Here is a 15,960-nt window from a genome sequence, read left to right as displayed (position 1 = left end):
TATTTTTACACAAGGCGCATCTTGCATCTTGCGCAATAACTATGTTAAGAAAACAGCACACATAGATTGATTTCACCTTTCTTTTTGGACAGTGTATGCAACTTTCGTTGTATGTGTGAATTAAGAACATAAGCATAAGAACCTTAAAGTATGTATGTATGTGTTATTCACTGCTCTGGCTTTAGCTGGCAAAAAATTAATTTTGTTAGTTTTCTAGCGCAGATCCTGACCTATCCCAAATTTGTGTTGATATATGAATGCATTTTGTGTACTGAGGTTGGCTCCGCAGAAAATATGTATTTCTAAGTCGATGCAAATACTTACATAATTTCTTTAAATTAAATTAATATTATTTGTATTCTCCAATTAAGAAATAAAAAGAGTGCTAAAAATACAATTACATTTCAAGTCGACTCGGATAATTATAATGGCGTCCTCGTGGTGTTCCCTGGGTACCGATTTTGCATCGGTAGCTAATTCGAGTGGCGACTTTGTTCTTTATAACTCGAACAAAAAATAATAAAATAAAAAAAAAAATGAAAATTAATTAAATGTATCTTTGAAAACAACAAATTTGCACTTTTATTTCCTTAATTTATATTGTATTACTTAAAAATAATAATAATAATATTAATAATTTCAAATATAAAAAATTAAATAAATATTTGCATCGACTTAAAAATACATATATTGTACGGAGCCAACTTCAGTACACTAAATGCATTCATATATCAACTGAAATTTTGGGTAGGTCGTGATCTGCGCTAAAAAACTAAGAAAATTGTTTCTTTGCCAGCCAGAGACTTTGCCAGAGCAGTGGATAACAACACATTCAAATATGCTGTTATGTATGTATATTCACACGCATACAAACATAATTGCTTGCACGGCCCTGCGAGAGCGCAATGCTACAGATTTCGTTTTCGTTCTCAATTTTCAAAAAAGCAAGCTGCATAGTAGAATTTTGTTGTATAGCGTTACTCATCTTAGTATTCATATTGTCTTTGGTATTACAAACTAGATTAACCCTATTCCCTAATTTTATACTTACTTGTTATCGATATCGGCATCTTGTTCTAGTTTTGCAGGTGAATGCTCGGGAAAATCGATCTTAAAGTCTTCATCGGCAACATTGAATAATGAGTTTGATCCTGGCCAATCATTTAATTGATTTAAATTTAGGTTTTTATACGTCGATTTAATTGGTAACATAGAAAAATATTTTTAATAATAAAATAAAATAAAAATATATTTGCTTGCGACGTTACCTCGAATCGGGCCAGTACCGTTTATTCGTACAACTTTGCTGTTGTCTTGAACATCTTCATCAATATTTTCTTCAGGTATCATCGCTTTTGATGTCCTTGAGCTGAAAAATAGGAAAATTTTTGTACTTATATATATTTGACTAGCGAATTATTTGCTGGCCTTACACGTGGTAAGTTTTGTGATTTAAATTAAATATTTAACTATTTTTCAAAATAAGTTTGAAAGTCAATCGAATAAAAAACAAATGTTGAAATTATCATTGTCTTCCAATCTTAGTCTTGAAGACGAAAAAAATCTTTCGATAATTTTGGGTAAAACGCATTAAATAAATGTTCGCAAAGATCATCGATCATGAGTGAAATTCCGTGATTCATGTGTGCCTTAAATGAATTGGCACAAGGACTTCTAAAACTCAATTTGAGATTAATTGTGGATGCTTAACCATTATTGTTAACGCTGTGCGTTGATCACCTTTCAACCAGTCAGTCAGCCAGGGTATACAGGTTTATATATCGACATAAATCCCTTAAAAAAAATCTATAAGCACATAGTCATGCAAAACAAATTCTTAAAGTAACGTATAATATTGATGAACACATATTTGTTCGATAATTCTCAAAGGGAATTACTTTGTAATGTAGTAATTTAGGCCGGGTACAGATCTCAGTCTATCCAGGTCCACATAAACTAAACTAAGTCGTTTGTAAGGTAGATGGAATTTTTGTTTATTTTTTATTAACTCCTTGTAGCGTTTAGCTTAGGTTCACTATCAGGCTTAGGTGCCTTCCGATTGTATTTAATGCTGATTTTAGATTTAAGCCCGGACATCGAGCCAGCTAATGAAATATTTATAAAGATAAGATCACAAAAATCAACAATATTTATTTTATTTTTTTAAGAAAAGTATTATTTATTTGTGGTATGTTTTACGATCCTTTTACTAGAAAAATGTTGCAAATTGATCTTCAGCTGATCTTCCGTAATTTAAAAATTTCAATCATTGGGCTTAATCATTGAACCGGATTAGGACCCGACGATATAAAAAAAATACGTTAATAAAAATAAAAAACTAACTAATGGTCATTGACGATTATTTACTTGCGAACCCTTTGCATCTTGCCCACCGGCAAATTCAATTATGTATTATACCCCAAATATTGGCGTCGGCCGGCGAACTGACTTTTCATTAGAATTTGGATTTAACATTATTCGAAATATTAAATTTGTGAATTGAATATTACTTGGGCTGTAAGATTTAGATTTGGCAGACGATAATTAGGAACATCAGGAAAGATTAAATAACTTTCAGAAAAATTCACATCTGGTAATAAATGGGATATAAAATTTAGCTACCTAAGAAGTTAATAAATAACTGTAGCAACTTAATAATAAATCAAATATATATTTATTTACGCAATTATTCGCATTGCTTAGCTCGAAGATATAAAACTAATTATATTTATATGCAAAAACTAATTATAACTAAACTAAAACTAATTATATTTATATACAAGTACATATACACGTATATATATCAATATATATAAACGAAAGAATCTCAGAACCTATAAGAGTTGCAGACTTGACATTTAAACTTAGGTTTTCCAGGTCCCCGATCAGTACGAGTTGGATCCGATAATCGATAACTTGTCCCGTTTTCAAGTAATCGATAAAAATCAATATCAAGATCATGTTTTTAAGCAAATTTGGTAAATAATAAGAGCTAGAGTCACCAAACTTTTTGGGAGCTCAGCGTTTAAAATACCGAAGAGATCAGCTTTTCTCTTAAAGCGACAACTTATAAATTTTACGTGGATGATCTGATATCTGGCGCAGACACTATAAATTATGATTAGAACTGAAAATGGCATAGTACTACATGTATTGATTATTAAAAATTATGAAAATAAAACTAGTTCCACGCAGTCGTTACTAAAAATTGAAATAATATGGTTCATATGTCGGCTTATCAACGAAAAGCGGACAGCTTATTAGTCACATCTGTCACTGGCAGCTTGATATCAATAAAAATTCGAAATTATGTATATACTTGCAAAAAAAAAAATAAACAAAAATAATAAATAAACAAGATTCGAGAGTTTTCAAAATATGTGTACCCGAAAAAGAAGATTTGGTAACTGACACAAAAAAATATTTGTTGTTAAGTGCAGCGCTTGTACTATTCTCCATATTCCTTGCACCCGCCATATGGGGAAAATAACTGCTAGCCCTGTCAGCGTGAGCGATGTGATGCAATATACTGCATTCAGGTATGGCCACTGCAACTCCATATTCCGCAGAGGTTCCGATTGCCTTTGTCGCAAGAGAGCATCTTGTTACACTTCCTATGACGTTCAGGGACATCAATGTTAACTACCGAGAAAACGACAACGAGAAACAAAGACTGTTACCATATACCATATGCCAGTTTGCAATCTCCAGTTCTAGCTAGTGGCCTAACAAATTTGGCCAATCTTTTATAGATATTCTCCTTAGGACTAAGTGAAAGGCGCTGAGGTGCAGCACTCCCCGAACTATCCGTGAACACTACCTGGTTAATATCCGTACTGCTACAGATTACCCTCTAAGCACACGTCAGCAGGAATTTTATCGTTGGGGAAGAGACCTTGTAAAACCTACTGCACTTCCCAATTTAGTTATCCTAAGAGCTAGAAAAAACAACAGTACTTAATCAGGCTGAGCAGTAATCGGCCTGGACAAAAACATATTTTTAATTTTTTCCAAAAATGATATATGTATGTGTTTATCACGAAAGAGCAAATACATGCCGAAATGCAATATTGTATAAAATATATAGACCACATCAAGGCCCTATGAGGCGGCCACTGAGGTCAGCCACCCCACAGTTTTTAATATCACAGTAAGGAGTCATCGCAAGTATATAAGTAATTGTATTCGGTTAAGATCATAGCTTGATAAGAGGCAAGAAACCGCCAATATTGCAATTAATTTAGTTAATACTAGTCAAGTATCTCCTTGAGTAGAGGCAAGGAGCCATTAATATTATAAGTAATTTAAGTAATATTATTGTTGAGCAAAGGGCAAGGAACTGTTGAGCTTATAGCTCATATCGTGGGCATTAAGCGCATAGTTAAGGGCAAGGAACCCAGTCCTGGTTTTAATTTAACCGACGCCCGCCGCTACAACCGTGCGTTGCTGATCGGTTGCTCAACGAACCTAGGGAGATGGTGGAGTTGGTGTGACGCCAAAGCCCGTTGGTGTAGATGGTGCGAGGCGACAGCCTGCTAGTGTAGTTGGTGCGAGGCCAAGGCCCGATAGCGTAGATGGCGTGAGGCTACGGCCCGCTAGAATAGGTAGTACGGGGCTGCGATAGAAGTAGTGTAGTAGTAGTAGAAGTAGTTCGAGGTATGGTTTGGTCGAAACATTCACTTAAGGCGTCGTGGTTGTACAGTGGGACGAATTCAGTTCACGCGCGGTGAAAACTAAATTCATCACTATAGCTTAATAATAGGCAGTGAATAATAATAATAAAATAAAAAAATGAACAAAGACTAAAAATTAAAAAGAAGACCAAGTGGGTTAATTTTTTGTAGTTTTCTGAGAAGTGATCGGAAGGAAATATAAATGAAAAGAAAATAAACCTGCAGAAAAGACACGAATTAAAGTAAGTAACATAAATCAACGGAACGAGAGTTCCGTTCCGAGTTCCGAGAGTAATAAAAAACTTCGAATGGAGTCAGGTGAGTGTCAAAATCCGGGTTTAGGCATGCGCTGGATCCAGCAGCGACGCAAAGAAGAACTAGAGGCGATCGCCCATGAGTTCGGGCTGGAAAAGGAGGGGCGCGTGGAGGAGCTGCGTAAGCGGCTATCCACTTTCGTGCAGGATGGCGGTCATTCATTCGAAATTTGGGCTCCGCTTGAGTTAGCATCTCAGACCGCCAAAACATTGGAGCCGTCTCCCTGGGGCACCCTACCCGACGTTGGCGGACGGCCGCGTCAAAAATCGGAACCAGACCTGAGGAACTCGCAACTGTACGAGCGTCTGCAGATTCCGATCCATAGCTTAGCCGTCGCGGGTGTAGGGGAAGCTCATGAGGTTAGAAGCAGTGGAGCTCGCCGTAGCACAGTGGCAGGGCGAACCCCTTACGAAACGAATAGTGGCCCTTATATTCCCCGGCCATATTCTCAGTCGGAGGCCAAGCCTCTCGCAAACTTTCCGGAACAAGTGTGAAAGTGGGGCATTAGCTACGATGGTCGCTCCGACTCCCTTGAGTTTCTGGAGGACCTAGAGGAGCGCGCCATTACGTACGGTATTGCCTTCGACCGATTGCCTCGGGCCATGAACGAGGTATTCTGCGACCGGGCTGCTCGTCGGTTCAGTCTGCTTGTCAAGTTAACCTGTCAAATTTAAACTGTACGAAATGTAGGGTCGTGACTTTCTATAGAAGCCCTCCTTAAATGGTTTCTTACACCTATGATAGGTTACCGCTCAAGCTTGTCAACGTTACTTGTAATGAAGTTAAGGATCTAGGTTTCATTTTAGAAATTCGACTCAATAGGACCAGAATTGTTTTGGGATTTATCAAGCGATGGTCAAAGAAGTACACGACAAAGACCCTTTATATATCTTTGGTACGACCTATAATAGAGTATGTCTCATGTATCTGGTTACCACAATATTCATTCAGACAGGATTGAATTTGTTCAAAAGAATCATTTGGTTTGTGCTTTGTGATTTAAATTGGGTACAATTTCCGTCGTGTTCCAGTAGACATAATTAATCTTCCTTCTTCATTTAATCGTAGGCCCATGCTTGGTGTAACATTTATTTATAAGTTAATTCTACATTCCTACATTTCTGAGTTGACCAGCCAACTAGACTAACACGTAATTATACATCATATCTATTTAATTTTGTTCAACTTACTATGTCTTGCATTAACTGTAAAAATTATAACAATTATTATTAAGTATTCTGCTCAGAGTCTTCTCTTCCTCCTATAAAATTGTCTATTCTAAATTATTTAGCAAGTAGCCAATCTTGGCAATAACAGTATAAAAACTTACATGAGTAACTACTTACAACAAAATGCTAATATTGCGCTTTCACAGCTGAACGTGCGAAAATGCTAAATATAGAATGTACCCTCAGCAATAATGTTTGTGTGTGAATATACACACATAACAACCTTTTGCTGCCAAAGAAATTTATTTTGTTAGTTTTCTAGCGCTGACTTTTTTAATTCTATGTAAATATTTGTATTTCTTTTAATTAAGTTATTTAAATTATTCCTAGCATAATAAAATTTGCTAATTTTTCTATCTCTAAATTTAATGTTCTCCACTTCTCGTGAATTATCAAAATTAATTAATGTTTCTTATTCATTCATTCATTTTCAATTATATGTGAAGTGAATAAATTTTTGACTCCTCATATGATTTCCCGAGTTAAAGGAAAAATGGCGAAACTGACCTTCCCTGTCTGTTACTCTGATTTTCTTTTTTTTAAATAACTTTTTTTTATTACTTTTTCCCTACTTATTGTATATTCTAAAATTTTAAATTAAATTCAGATTATTTTTAATTTTTACACTGTTTTCTCTTCACTTTCCTTCTTAGCTGTAGACTTTAATTACGTCACTTATAAAATGGAAAGGGGCTTATCTCGCTGGGCGGGCAAGTAAAATACCTCCACTGTCTTAGAATTATTTGAATTCTAATTAGGCGTTTAGCAACTAAATGTGTACATATATCCTTATGTATTAAATAATTGGGCTGAAAATCTCGTTTTGTTGATCATTAAACCTGCAAGGATAGAGAAATATACCCCTTAAAAATATTAAAGATTTACCAAAAAACATGTTAGTTACGTTATTGACGTTTCGAAATCAGCTAAATAAAATTTGTAAGCAATAACTCATTAAGATTCATTTTAACTGACTCTGAATCTAAAAATATTATTAAAATTAGTATGTGTTTGAAATTGAACGTAAAGCTATTTTAAATGAGAAATCAGTGTCTTAATAACTTTCAAGTAGATTCATTATTACAGCTATTATTCTTTATGATTTGAACGGTAATATATCGAACGAAAATAAATTTAATTTAATTAAAGGATCAATCAAAATTAAGTTTAGAAATCGAATTTCTCCCACCCGTTTTTCACTTGGGCGATGGATGGCTGATATTAGTTTCAGTTTAGTGTTAAATATTTAACATGGAAAGTCAAAAGATTTTATGGTTCAAAAACAAAACCCTAGAAGAACGGTTCAGTTAAAAAGATAAACTTTCAAAATTCAATCAAAAAATCCAAGTAAATTCCTAAAAAAAATAAACTATGCAAATAAAAAATCATTCGGGCATAAATAATTGTTATCTCAAAATTTGTGACTAACCGGATGAAATTTGTACATGTTATTGGTGCTGACAGGTCGAACCATGTAAATTGAGAACATCGCGTTTTAAGTTTTAAGTTGAAAAGGCATAACATATTCCCAACATAGAAATCCATCCAGGCCATTTTAGACTTAAAGCATTTTTCTTTATTTAAAATGCAAACATAATTCTAACGTCAACAGATAACAAAAATATTACATTGTACTACTATGAACTATGTCCGTACTGTTTTGAAATAAAATCTCTAGTTGTTTTTATTTAATTCAATAACTAAATGATCTATTTAGGAAGAATTCCTAAAGGATTAACTCTTATCAAATTAACTGTTTGACTCGAAATTGTTATGTTGTGGGTGCTTTATTTACAACCTAATGACTTAAGTTATACCACTAACCAAACAACATATAGACTGGACATCACATAGAAACAACGTTGGCACAAAAAGTATCGGACGCATCTGGTCCAAACTCTCGAGTAAGGGAGTAAGATATACATATGATGTATTTTTATACCGCTTACTCTACAGGAAAGTGCTTGACATTCTCTTCCATATGATTTGTACGATAGAACGGCAACGCTGTTAACTTTTAGCTCGCTCGCACTTACTTTCAGCTCTCAATGCTCTCTCTATGTTTAGGGATCGTTTAAATGTGTGTGTGTATGTGTCCGACAAGCAAAACTGCACAAAAAATTCAATTTTTCCCAAATACTGAGGCATTTCTACCCTTTTGAAGGCACGAGTAATATGAAATAGAGAAAGGGTTTGCCACGTCGATGCGAAATTCTTGCATTTTAGCTCGATATCGTTGGTTAGGTCCCTAAGCGTTGCCATGTGTGCACTTAAAATATTTTGGACTCGCTATTCACGCATACTTGCATATTTTGTATATGAATAGAAGCATTTATGCGCTTCTGTGCCTGTTGCTTGCCTGCCTGTCCACGATGGAAATTTAACAAGATTTTGGGATTTCTGATTTTCGACCTCTACACATAGACACAAACATATAAATGTTTGCGAATGGGCTGATCATGGGCGTAAAAGAAAATATCATTATTGGCACGCGTCTGACGCGCGCCCTTCTTTTTTAAGATTTTGATATATGAATGCATTTTGTGTACTGAGGTTGGCTCCGCAGAAAATATGTATTTCTAAGTCGATGCAAATATTTACATAATTTGTTTAAATTAAATTAATATCTTATTATCCAATTAAGAAATAAAAGAGTGCTAAAATATACAAATACATTTCAAGTCGACTCGAAGGTCATATTTAGTTATGACCCCATTATAATTATAATGGCGTCCTCGCTGTGTTCCCTGGGTACCGATTTGGCATCGGTAGCTAATTCGAGCGGCGACTTTGTTCTTTATAATTCGAACAAAAAATAATAAAATAAAAAAAATACAAATTAATTAAATGTATCTTTGAAAACAACAAATTTGCACTTTTATTTCCTTAATTTATATTGTATTACTTAAAAATAATAATAATTTAATTAATGATTTCATATATAAAAAATTACATAAATATTTGCATCGACCTAAAAATTTTTTTTATTCCTATGTACACAAAATCATCAACAGATATTTTGGGTTGGTCGTGATCTGCGCTAAAAAACAAAAAAAATTGTTTCTTGCCAGCCAGAGACTTTGCCAGAGCAGTGGATAACAACACATTCAAATATGCTGTTATGTAGGTATATTCACACGCATACAAACATAATTGCTTCCACGGCCCACATAGAGCCGAAGCTGAGAGCAATTTCTATTTTTAGCTTTTTCGTTCTCTCGGCTGTGAGAGAGCAATGCTACAGACTTCGTTTTCGTTCTCAATTTTCAAAAAATCAAGCAGCATAGTAGCATTTTGTTGTATGGTGTTACTCATCTTAGTGTTTATATTGTCTTTGGTTCAGCCGTCTGTAGTCGCCGCATGTCCGCTTTTTATTTTTGTTCTTCTTGGGTGCCATGTGTAGTGGGCTCGCCCATTGTCTGCTGCTTGGACTGCAAATGCACTGCTTCAGCATATAGTCAAATTCTCTCTCTATCCCTAATTTTTCAGGGTTTAGCCGACGCGCTTTCGAAGGTACAGGCTGGTCCTTTGTTAGGATGTGATGCTGTACTGACGTCTGTACATCGTGTGCTGCGTACTTGCAGTATTTGGATAGAAGTACTTCGAAATTGTCGTCGGTCACTGGAGACACAGTGAGTAGTTTTTTGAATTCCACACTGTACGTGAGGAGTTTTCTGCGTACGTCGACCAGCAGTCCGTATTCGTGGAGGAAATTAGCTCCAATGATTGATTTTTTGAAAATTGAGAACGAAAACGAAATTTGTAGCATTGCGCTCTCATAGCCGAAAGAACGAAAAAGCTAAAAGTAGAATGTGCTCTCAGCTTCGGCTCTATGAGGGCCGTGCAAGCAACTATGTTTGTATGCGTGAGAATATACATACATTACAGCATATTTGAATGTGTTGTTATTCACTGCTCTGGCAAAGTCTCTGGCTGGCAAAGAAATAAGTTTCTTAGTTTTTTATCGCAGATCACGACCTACCCCAAATTTCTGTTGATATATGAATGCATTTAGTGTACTGAAGTTGGCTCCGTACAAAATATGTATTTTTAAGTCGATGCAAATATATATGTAATTTTTTATATTTGAAATTATCACTTAACTTATTATTATTTTTAAGTAATACAAAATAAATTAGGGAAGTAAAATTGCAAATTTGTTGTTTTCAAAGATACATTTATTTCATTTATTTTCATTTTTTTTTTTATTTTATTATTTTTTGTTTGAATTATAAAGAACAAAGTCGCCGCTCGAATTAGCTACCCAGGGAACACCGTGAGGTGCAATATCTAAATTTAATTAATAAAATATTTAACTATATATTTTATCAAAAGTCATAGTTATTTATACAAATAAATATGTAATTGTATTTTTTGGCACTCTTTTGTTTCTTAATTGGAGAATAAAAATAATATTAATTTAATTTAAAGAAATTATGTAAATATTTGCATCGACATAAAAATACATATTTTGTACGGAGCCAACCTTAGTACACAAAATGCATTCATATATTAACACAAATTTGGGATAGGTCATGATCTGCGCTAGAAAACTAACAAAATTAATTTGTTGCCAGCTAAAGCCAGAACAGTGAATAACACATACATACATACTTTAAAGTTCTTATGCATGTATAATTCACGTATACAACCAAAAGTGCACGCACGCTATTGGCTGAGATAAGAACTTTTCTCGAGCATACACTGTCCAAAAAGAAAAGTGAAATCAATCTATGTGTGCTATTTTCTTAACATAGTTATTGCGCAAGAAGAGCCTTGTAAAAATGATATAAGTTCTTAAATTCTCCTGTGAAATTATTCGTAGATATCCAGGGTAATATATCATTTAAATAAAGCATACATTTCATGGATAAAGCACAAGCACTTTGTTTCGATCGTAAGTTATAAACTTTTTCGCTCAATGTACTTCGAAAACGAAGCGACGCAAAGCAGCATCAACCAGCTTTGCTGAAGGCAGGCTGGCGACTAACTTCGTAGCTCGTGTCAGCATCAGCAAGTCGCGACTTCGTCATTCGTTCGTCTGGTCTTTGGAGAACGAACAACCAGTCGACAGGCATGCCGTACGAAGCCTCAAAGGCCAGACGAAAGGCCAGGCTAGAAATTTTGCGTCGTATATATCAAATGTGCCAATATTGATATATATTTTCTTTTGCGCCCATGATCTGCCCATTCACAGACATTTGTATGTGTGTGTCTGTGTGTAGAGGTCGAAAATCAGAAATCCTAAGATCTTGTTAAATTTCCATCGTGGACAGGCAGGCAGGCAAGCAACAGGCACACAAGCGCATAAATGCTTCTATTCATATACAAAATATGCAAGTATGCGTGAAAAGCGAGTCCAAAATATTTTAAATGCACACATGGCAACGCTTAGGGACCTAATCAACGATATCGAGCTAAAATGCAAAAATTTCGCAACGACGTGGCAAACCCTTTCTCTATTTCATATTACTCGTGCCTTCAAAAGGGTAGCAATGCCTCAGCATTTGAGAAAAATTTAATTTGTGCGCAGTTTTGCTTGTTGGACACATACGCACACACACATTTAAACCATCTCTAAACATACAGAGAAGCATTGAGAGCTGAGACTAAGTGCGAGCGAGATAAAAATTAACAGCGTTGCCGTTCTATCGCATAAATCATATGGAAGAGCGTGCGCCAAGCACTTTCCTGCAGAGTGAGCGGTTCAAAAATACATCTTATGTATATCTTACTCTCTTACTCGCGAGTTTGGACCAGATGCCTCCGATACTTTTTGTGCCAACGTTTCTTCTATGTGATGTCCAGTCTATATGTTGTTTGGTTAGTGCCCATATTCAAGATATCACATACAAACTGAGTGGCAAGTCAATATTGACGACAATTCATCAGATACCAATAGCCCCAGAACACCGCAGCAAACCCGCAATCTTGAATCCATCTGGACTACACGAATTTAATGTAATGACATTTGGGCTATTAACGCTAGCCAAACATTTCAACGATTCATGGACCAAATATTTCGTGATATGAACAATTGCATTGTCTACATTGAAGACATCTGCATCGCATCGCAAAATGAAGAGGAGAATTATCAGCATGTCAAGGATGTGTTTGGCTGACTACGCAAGGACAGCTGCAAAAGCTAATCAGAGGCAACAAAAAGAAGGACAAGACGCCAACAGTGTGGAACGCCGAAGCAGACCAGATGTTCGTGCAGTGCAAGACCGATTTGGCACGCGTGACAACATTAGCGCATACATCCGCAAATGCTAAACTGGTACTGCACGTCGACGCGATTAGCTTCTGCGTGGGCGCAGCCTTGAGTGAGTTGCAAAACGGATCCCTCAAACCGCTCGGTTTCTTCTCTAAACGGATATCGGAACCGCAAAAAAGCAAAGCACTTATGGCCGTGAGTTGCTGGCGATTTGTCTGTCCGGACGGAATTGCAACAGCAAAGTGAGCACTCTTTCCTACAGCTAAGACAAATCCAACTTAACGACTCAACGACATTGTTATACTGAGACATTTCGTCAAAAAGAATCCGTCCGTATATCACACACAGCTACCGTAAGCAAGTCTTCCATTCCATTCATAACTAATCGCACCCAGGTAAGCGCATTACGGTGAAACTCATAACCGAGAACATATCCACATTTATTTAATTGGCCCATTGCGACTGTCCAACAATTACAGGTACTGTCTGACGTACATTGACCTCGGCTCTCACGCTGGCCGGCGGCAGTCCCAATAGCAGACATAACGGCAGAGACGGTAGCTAAAGCTTTATTGCATGGTTGGATTGCAAACTACAGTATGCCACACTTCATAACTACCAATAAATTATTTAAGGAACTTACTCAGTTGACGGGATCCAAGCATCTGCGAATGACAGCATACCACCCACAAGCCAATGGCATTGTGGAAAGAATGCACAGGACCCTGAAGACCGCTATTAAATGTCACACTGATTCCAACTGGACCGACAGCCTTCCGATCGTACTACTTGGCTTGCGAGCAACATTTAAAGAAAATCTCAACGTCTCTACAGCAGAAATGGTTTACGGGACAACTTTAAAACTGCCGGGTGAATTTTTCGAAAAACCTGCCGAAGAGTATATCGCAAATGAATTCATCAAGCGCCTATGTTCAACCATGTCCCAACTGAAATCTGTATATACATCACACCACACTACTACCAAAGTATTCGTTCAAAAAGATCTCAAAACATGCACACACATTTTCGTACAGAAGGACACAGTGAAAGCGCCGCTCAAAGCACCTTATAAGGGGCCATCTCTAGTTATCAGCCCCAACGACAAGCAATTTGTAATTGATATCAACGTGTTAAGACAGCTTACTTAGAAGCAAACGATGCAACATCATCTGTAATTATAGCTTTGTCTTGAACGAGTTCCGAACTGGCTCAGCTCTCGGTTCCCAAAAACTACTTACGAGAGACAAGCCAGAAGAATTGCTTAATAATACAAAATATATTCATACCTTGTAATCAATAAATAAAATATGCGAGTAAAGTCGCACAATGCAAAACTATATGAACTAAAAGATAAAGCTATCGATGAATTAAAACTGCAGAAGCACTTAGTCATTCTATGGTGACCGAAAGCAACAAATAAATTTACAGCGAACACTTAAAGAATCGTTATCCTCACTACCGGCCAATTTAGACCACAGCTGAAAGTGGTCCCACTGTCACTTCTGTGGTGTCTAAGCTTCTAGTTGGTGTGCTTTCCCTTATTTATTATCGGATTATGTACAGGCAAAATGTCTTTCCTCAGACATAACGGTGGAAAATTTTAAGTTTGTCAATGAGAGGAATATTTAATCCTTTTAAAATAAATGTTTCATCTGGAATTTTTTAATTTAATTTATTATTTATTTTATTTAATAATTTAACTAATTTTTAAGGCATACAAAGACAAAAAAATCTAATTAATTAATAGCTCCATTTAGTGGCACTTTAACTTAATTTGCTGCCTAAAAAACTTAATTATTCTCTTGCCTATCAATATGTTGGAGGATTAGATTAGATTAGATAGATTCTCTCGCCTTCAATTATCATCTCATAGCTGTTGAAACTATTTTTTCGTGGGAAATCATTAAACTTCATATCTTTGAGATTAAGTGATTCATGGCTGTAAACGTTTCATTTATATGTTTCCGAGTTTTTATCTCATGTTCCAATATTCCCCACTACTTTCTGATGAAGACCTCTTGGTCGTCTTTTTGGCGATGTTAATTTTACCGAGATGTTAATTGGTCATCGTCAATGGATTCAACCTTTGTGTTGCCCATGGAATCAAATGATCATTTCCGTTGTTTTCGTAAGGCTAATTCTCATAAGCTCAACGATATTATTCTGCAATTCGATTGGTACCAACTGTACGATTGTGCAGACGTTGATGTTGCCATTAAATAATTTTATGATACCCTATACTCGCTCTTTGATATCTGCGAGTTTGAGTGCCGAGCGAGGTCTGAAAGGCCTCTCTGCCTCTCAAGGGAACTAGTCAGATTTAAAAATTTGAAGTCTAGTTTTTATAGCAAATATAAGATATTGGTAAATCTCTCTTATTTCACCGATTATGTTGCCAAATAAATTCTTCCTACCCAAAATTCCAAAAGCTATGATGATTGACTTCGCCCTAGTTGCCTTCAGCTTTCACTTAAAAAATGCTAAGAATTTTTTCAAGTTTGTTAAATATAAACGTAAATCATTTCTTTTGTCAACTTCGGTTATTGCATTGGCATTGCCGATTTGAACGCATAATTTTTTCAAACTTTTCCCTTGGCTATAATGAAAATCGGCTTTATCCTCATCAGAGGTAAAACATCATCTTAAAACCTACTATTACTGAAAATTCGCTTCGCAGCGACCTTGTGGTGAGGTTTTGTGCTACAGCACTATGTTAACCTATTTGAACACCTTTTTAAATTGTCTTTTAATACATCACATTTCCTGATTGTTTGGAAAGAATTGTTGCTTCTCCCTCTCCATAAGGAAGGAAATAATAAGATTTTGGTAAATAATAAGAGCTAGAGTCACCAAACTTGACATATAGCTTCTAAAATAGAATATATATATGCATTTGATGTTGGAAGAAGAGGGAGCTCCCGACTAGAACATCTTACTTGTTTTAAATTTATTTGGTATTGGAATAAGAGGGTTCAGGGTATTCCCTAGTCGGCAGCTCCCGACTAGAACCTCTCACTTGTTTCATGGTCATTCCTATCCATAACATAAAACAATTTACTCTTGTTTTATGGATAATGGGAAAATATGGTAAAAATTGTTTAGTTAATGAGAATTGATCTAAAAGCAGAAAATCAGGGATACAATAAAGTCGATGATTTATCCTTCATGGATGTTGACTTCTGATTTCTGTTCAGACTAATGTTACGATGAAGTCTATGCACACATGCGTTAGTTTGAAAAGAAACTTGAAGATAGAAATAGTTTAATTGTATTCCTAGACGGTATTCTGGGATCAATAAAGATTTTTCTTAACATAAGCAAAGGACTGTATCAAAACAAATAAAATATAAATAAATGGTTGTCCGATAATTCGACACGGTTTCTACAGTTATACGAAATATCTAAAGTGGTCTTTATGTTCTGCTTAAAAATCGGATAGCAATAAAAACTTTAAATTTTATAATGCTATTAAGAATAAAAGAAAGTTCACCAAAAAAATCTTAGAATCGCACTTTTTACCGAGATA

The 15,960-nt window shown here is 35.6% G+C and overlaps 1 protein-coding gene and 1 long non-coding RNA gene across 6 annotated transcripts in view; one reads left to right on the top strand and one right to left on the bottom strand.

Annotated features, from left to right (window-relative positions):
- Positions 1-15,960, bottom strand: part of chico (insulin receptor substrate 1 chico) — a 98,403-nt gene that overhangs the window by 5,443 nt on the left and 77,000 nt on the right. For 4 of the 5 annotated variants that reach the window (XM_002060048.4, XM_015168330.3, XM_070210968.1 and 1 more), the window contains 2 exons: positions 1,269-1,369; positions 1,052-1,151 (listed from right to left, as the gene is read on the bottom strand). In XM_002060048.4, the coding sequence (XP_002060084.2) occupies positions 1,052-1,151; positions 1,269-1,369 (201 nt within the window). Of the gene's footprint in view, positions 1-1,051; positions 1,152-1,268; positions 1,370-6,998; positions 7,057-15,960 lie in introns of those variants that run through there. The other variant, XM_032433307.2, reaches the window with a different exon arrangement.
- Positions 12,202-13,659, top strand: LOC116649991 (uncharacterized). Its single transcript, XR_004302983.2, has 3 exons — positions 12,202-12,829; positions 12,914-12,991; positions 13,070-13,659. It is a non-coding gene; the product is annotated as an uncharacterized lncRNA (long non-coding RNA).

The sequence above is a fragment of the Drosophila virilis genome, unplaced genomic scaffold, assembly GCF_030788295.1.
Source record: "Drosophila virilis strain 15010-1051.87 unplaced genomic scaffold, Dvir_AGI_RSII-ME tig00001625, whole genome shotgun sequence".
Taxonomy (NCBI): Eukaryota; Metazoa; Arthropoda; class Insecta; order Diptera; family Drosophilidae; genus Drosophila; species Drosophila virilis.
This window is presented reverse-complemented; position numbering and strand designations above follow the sequence as displayed.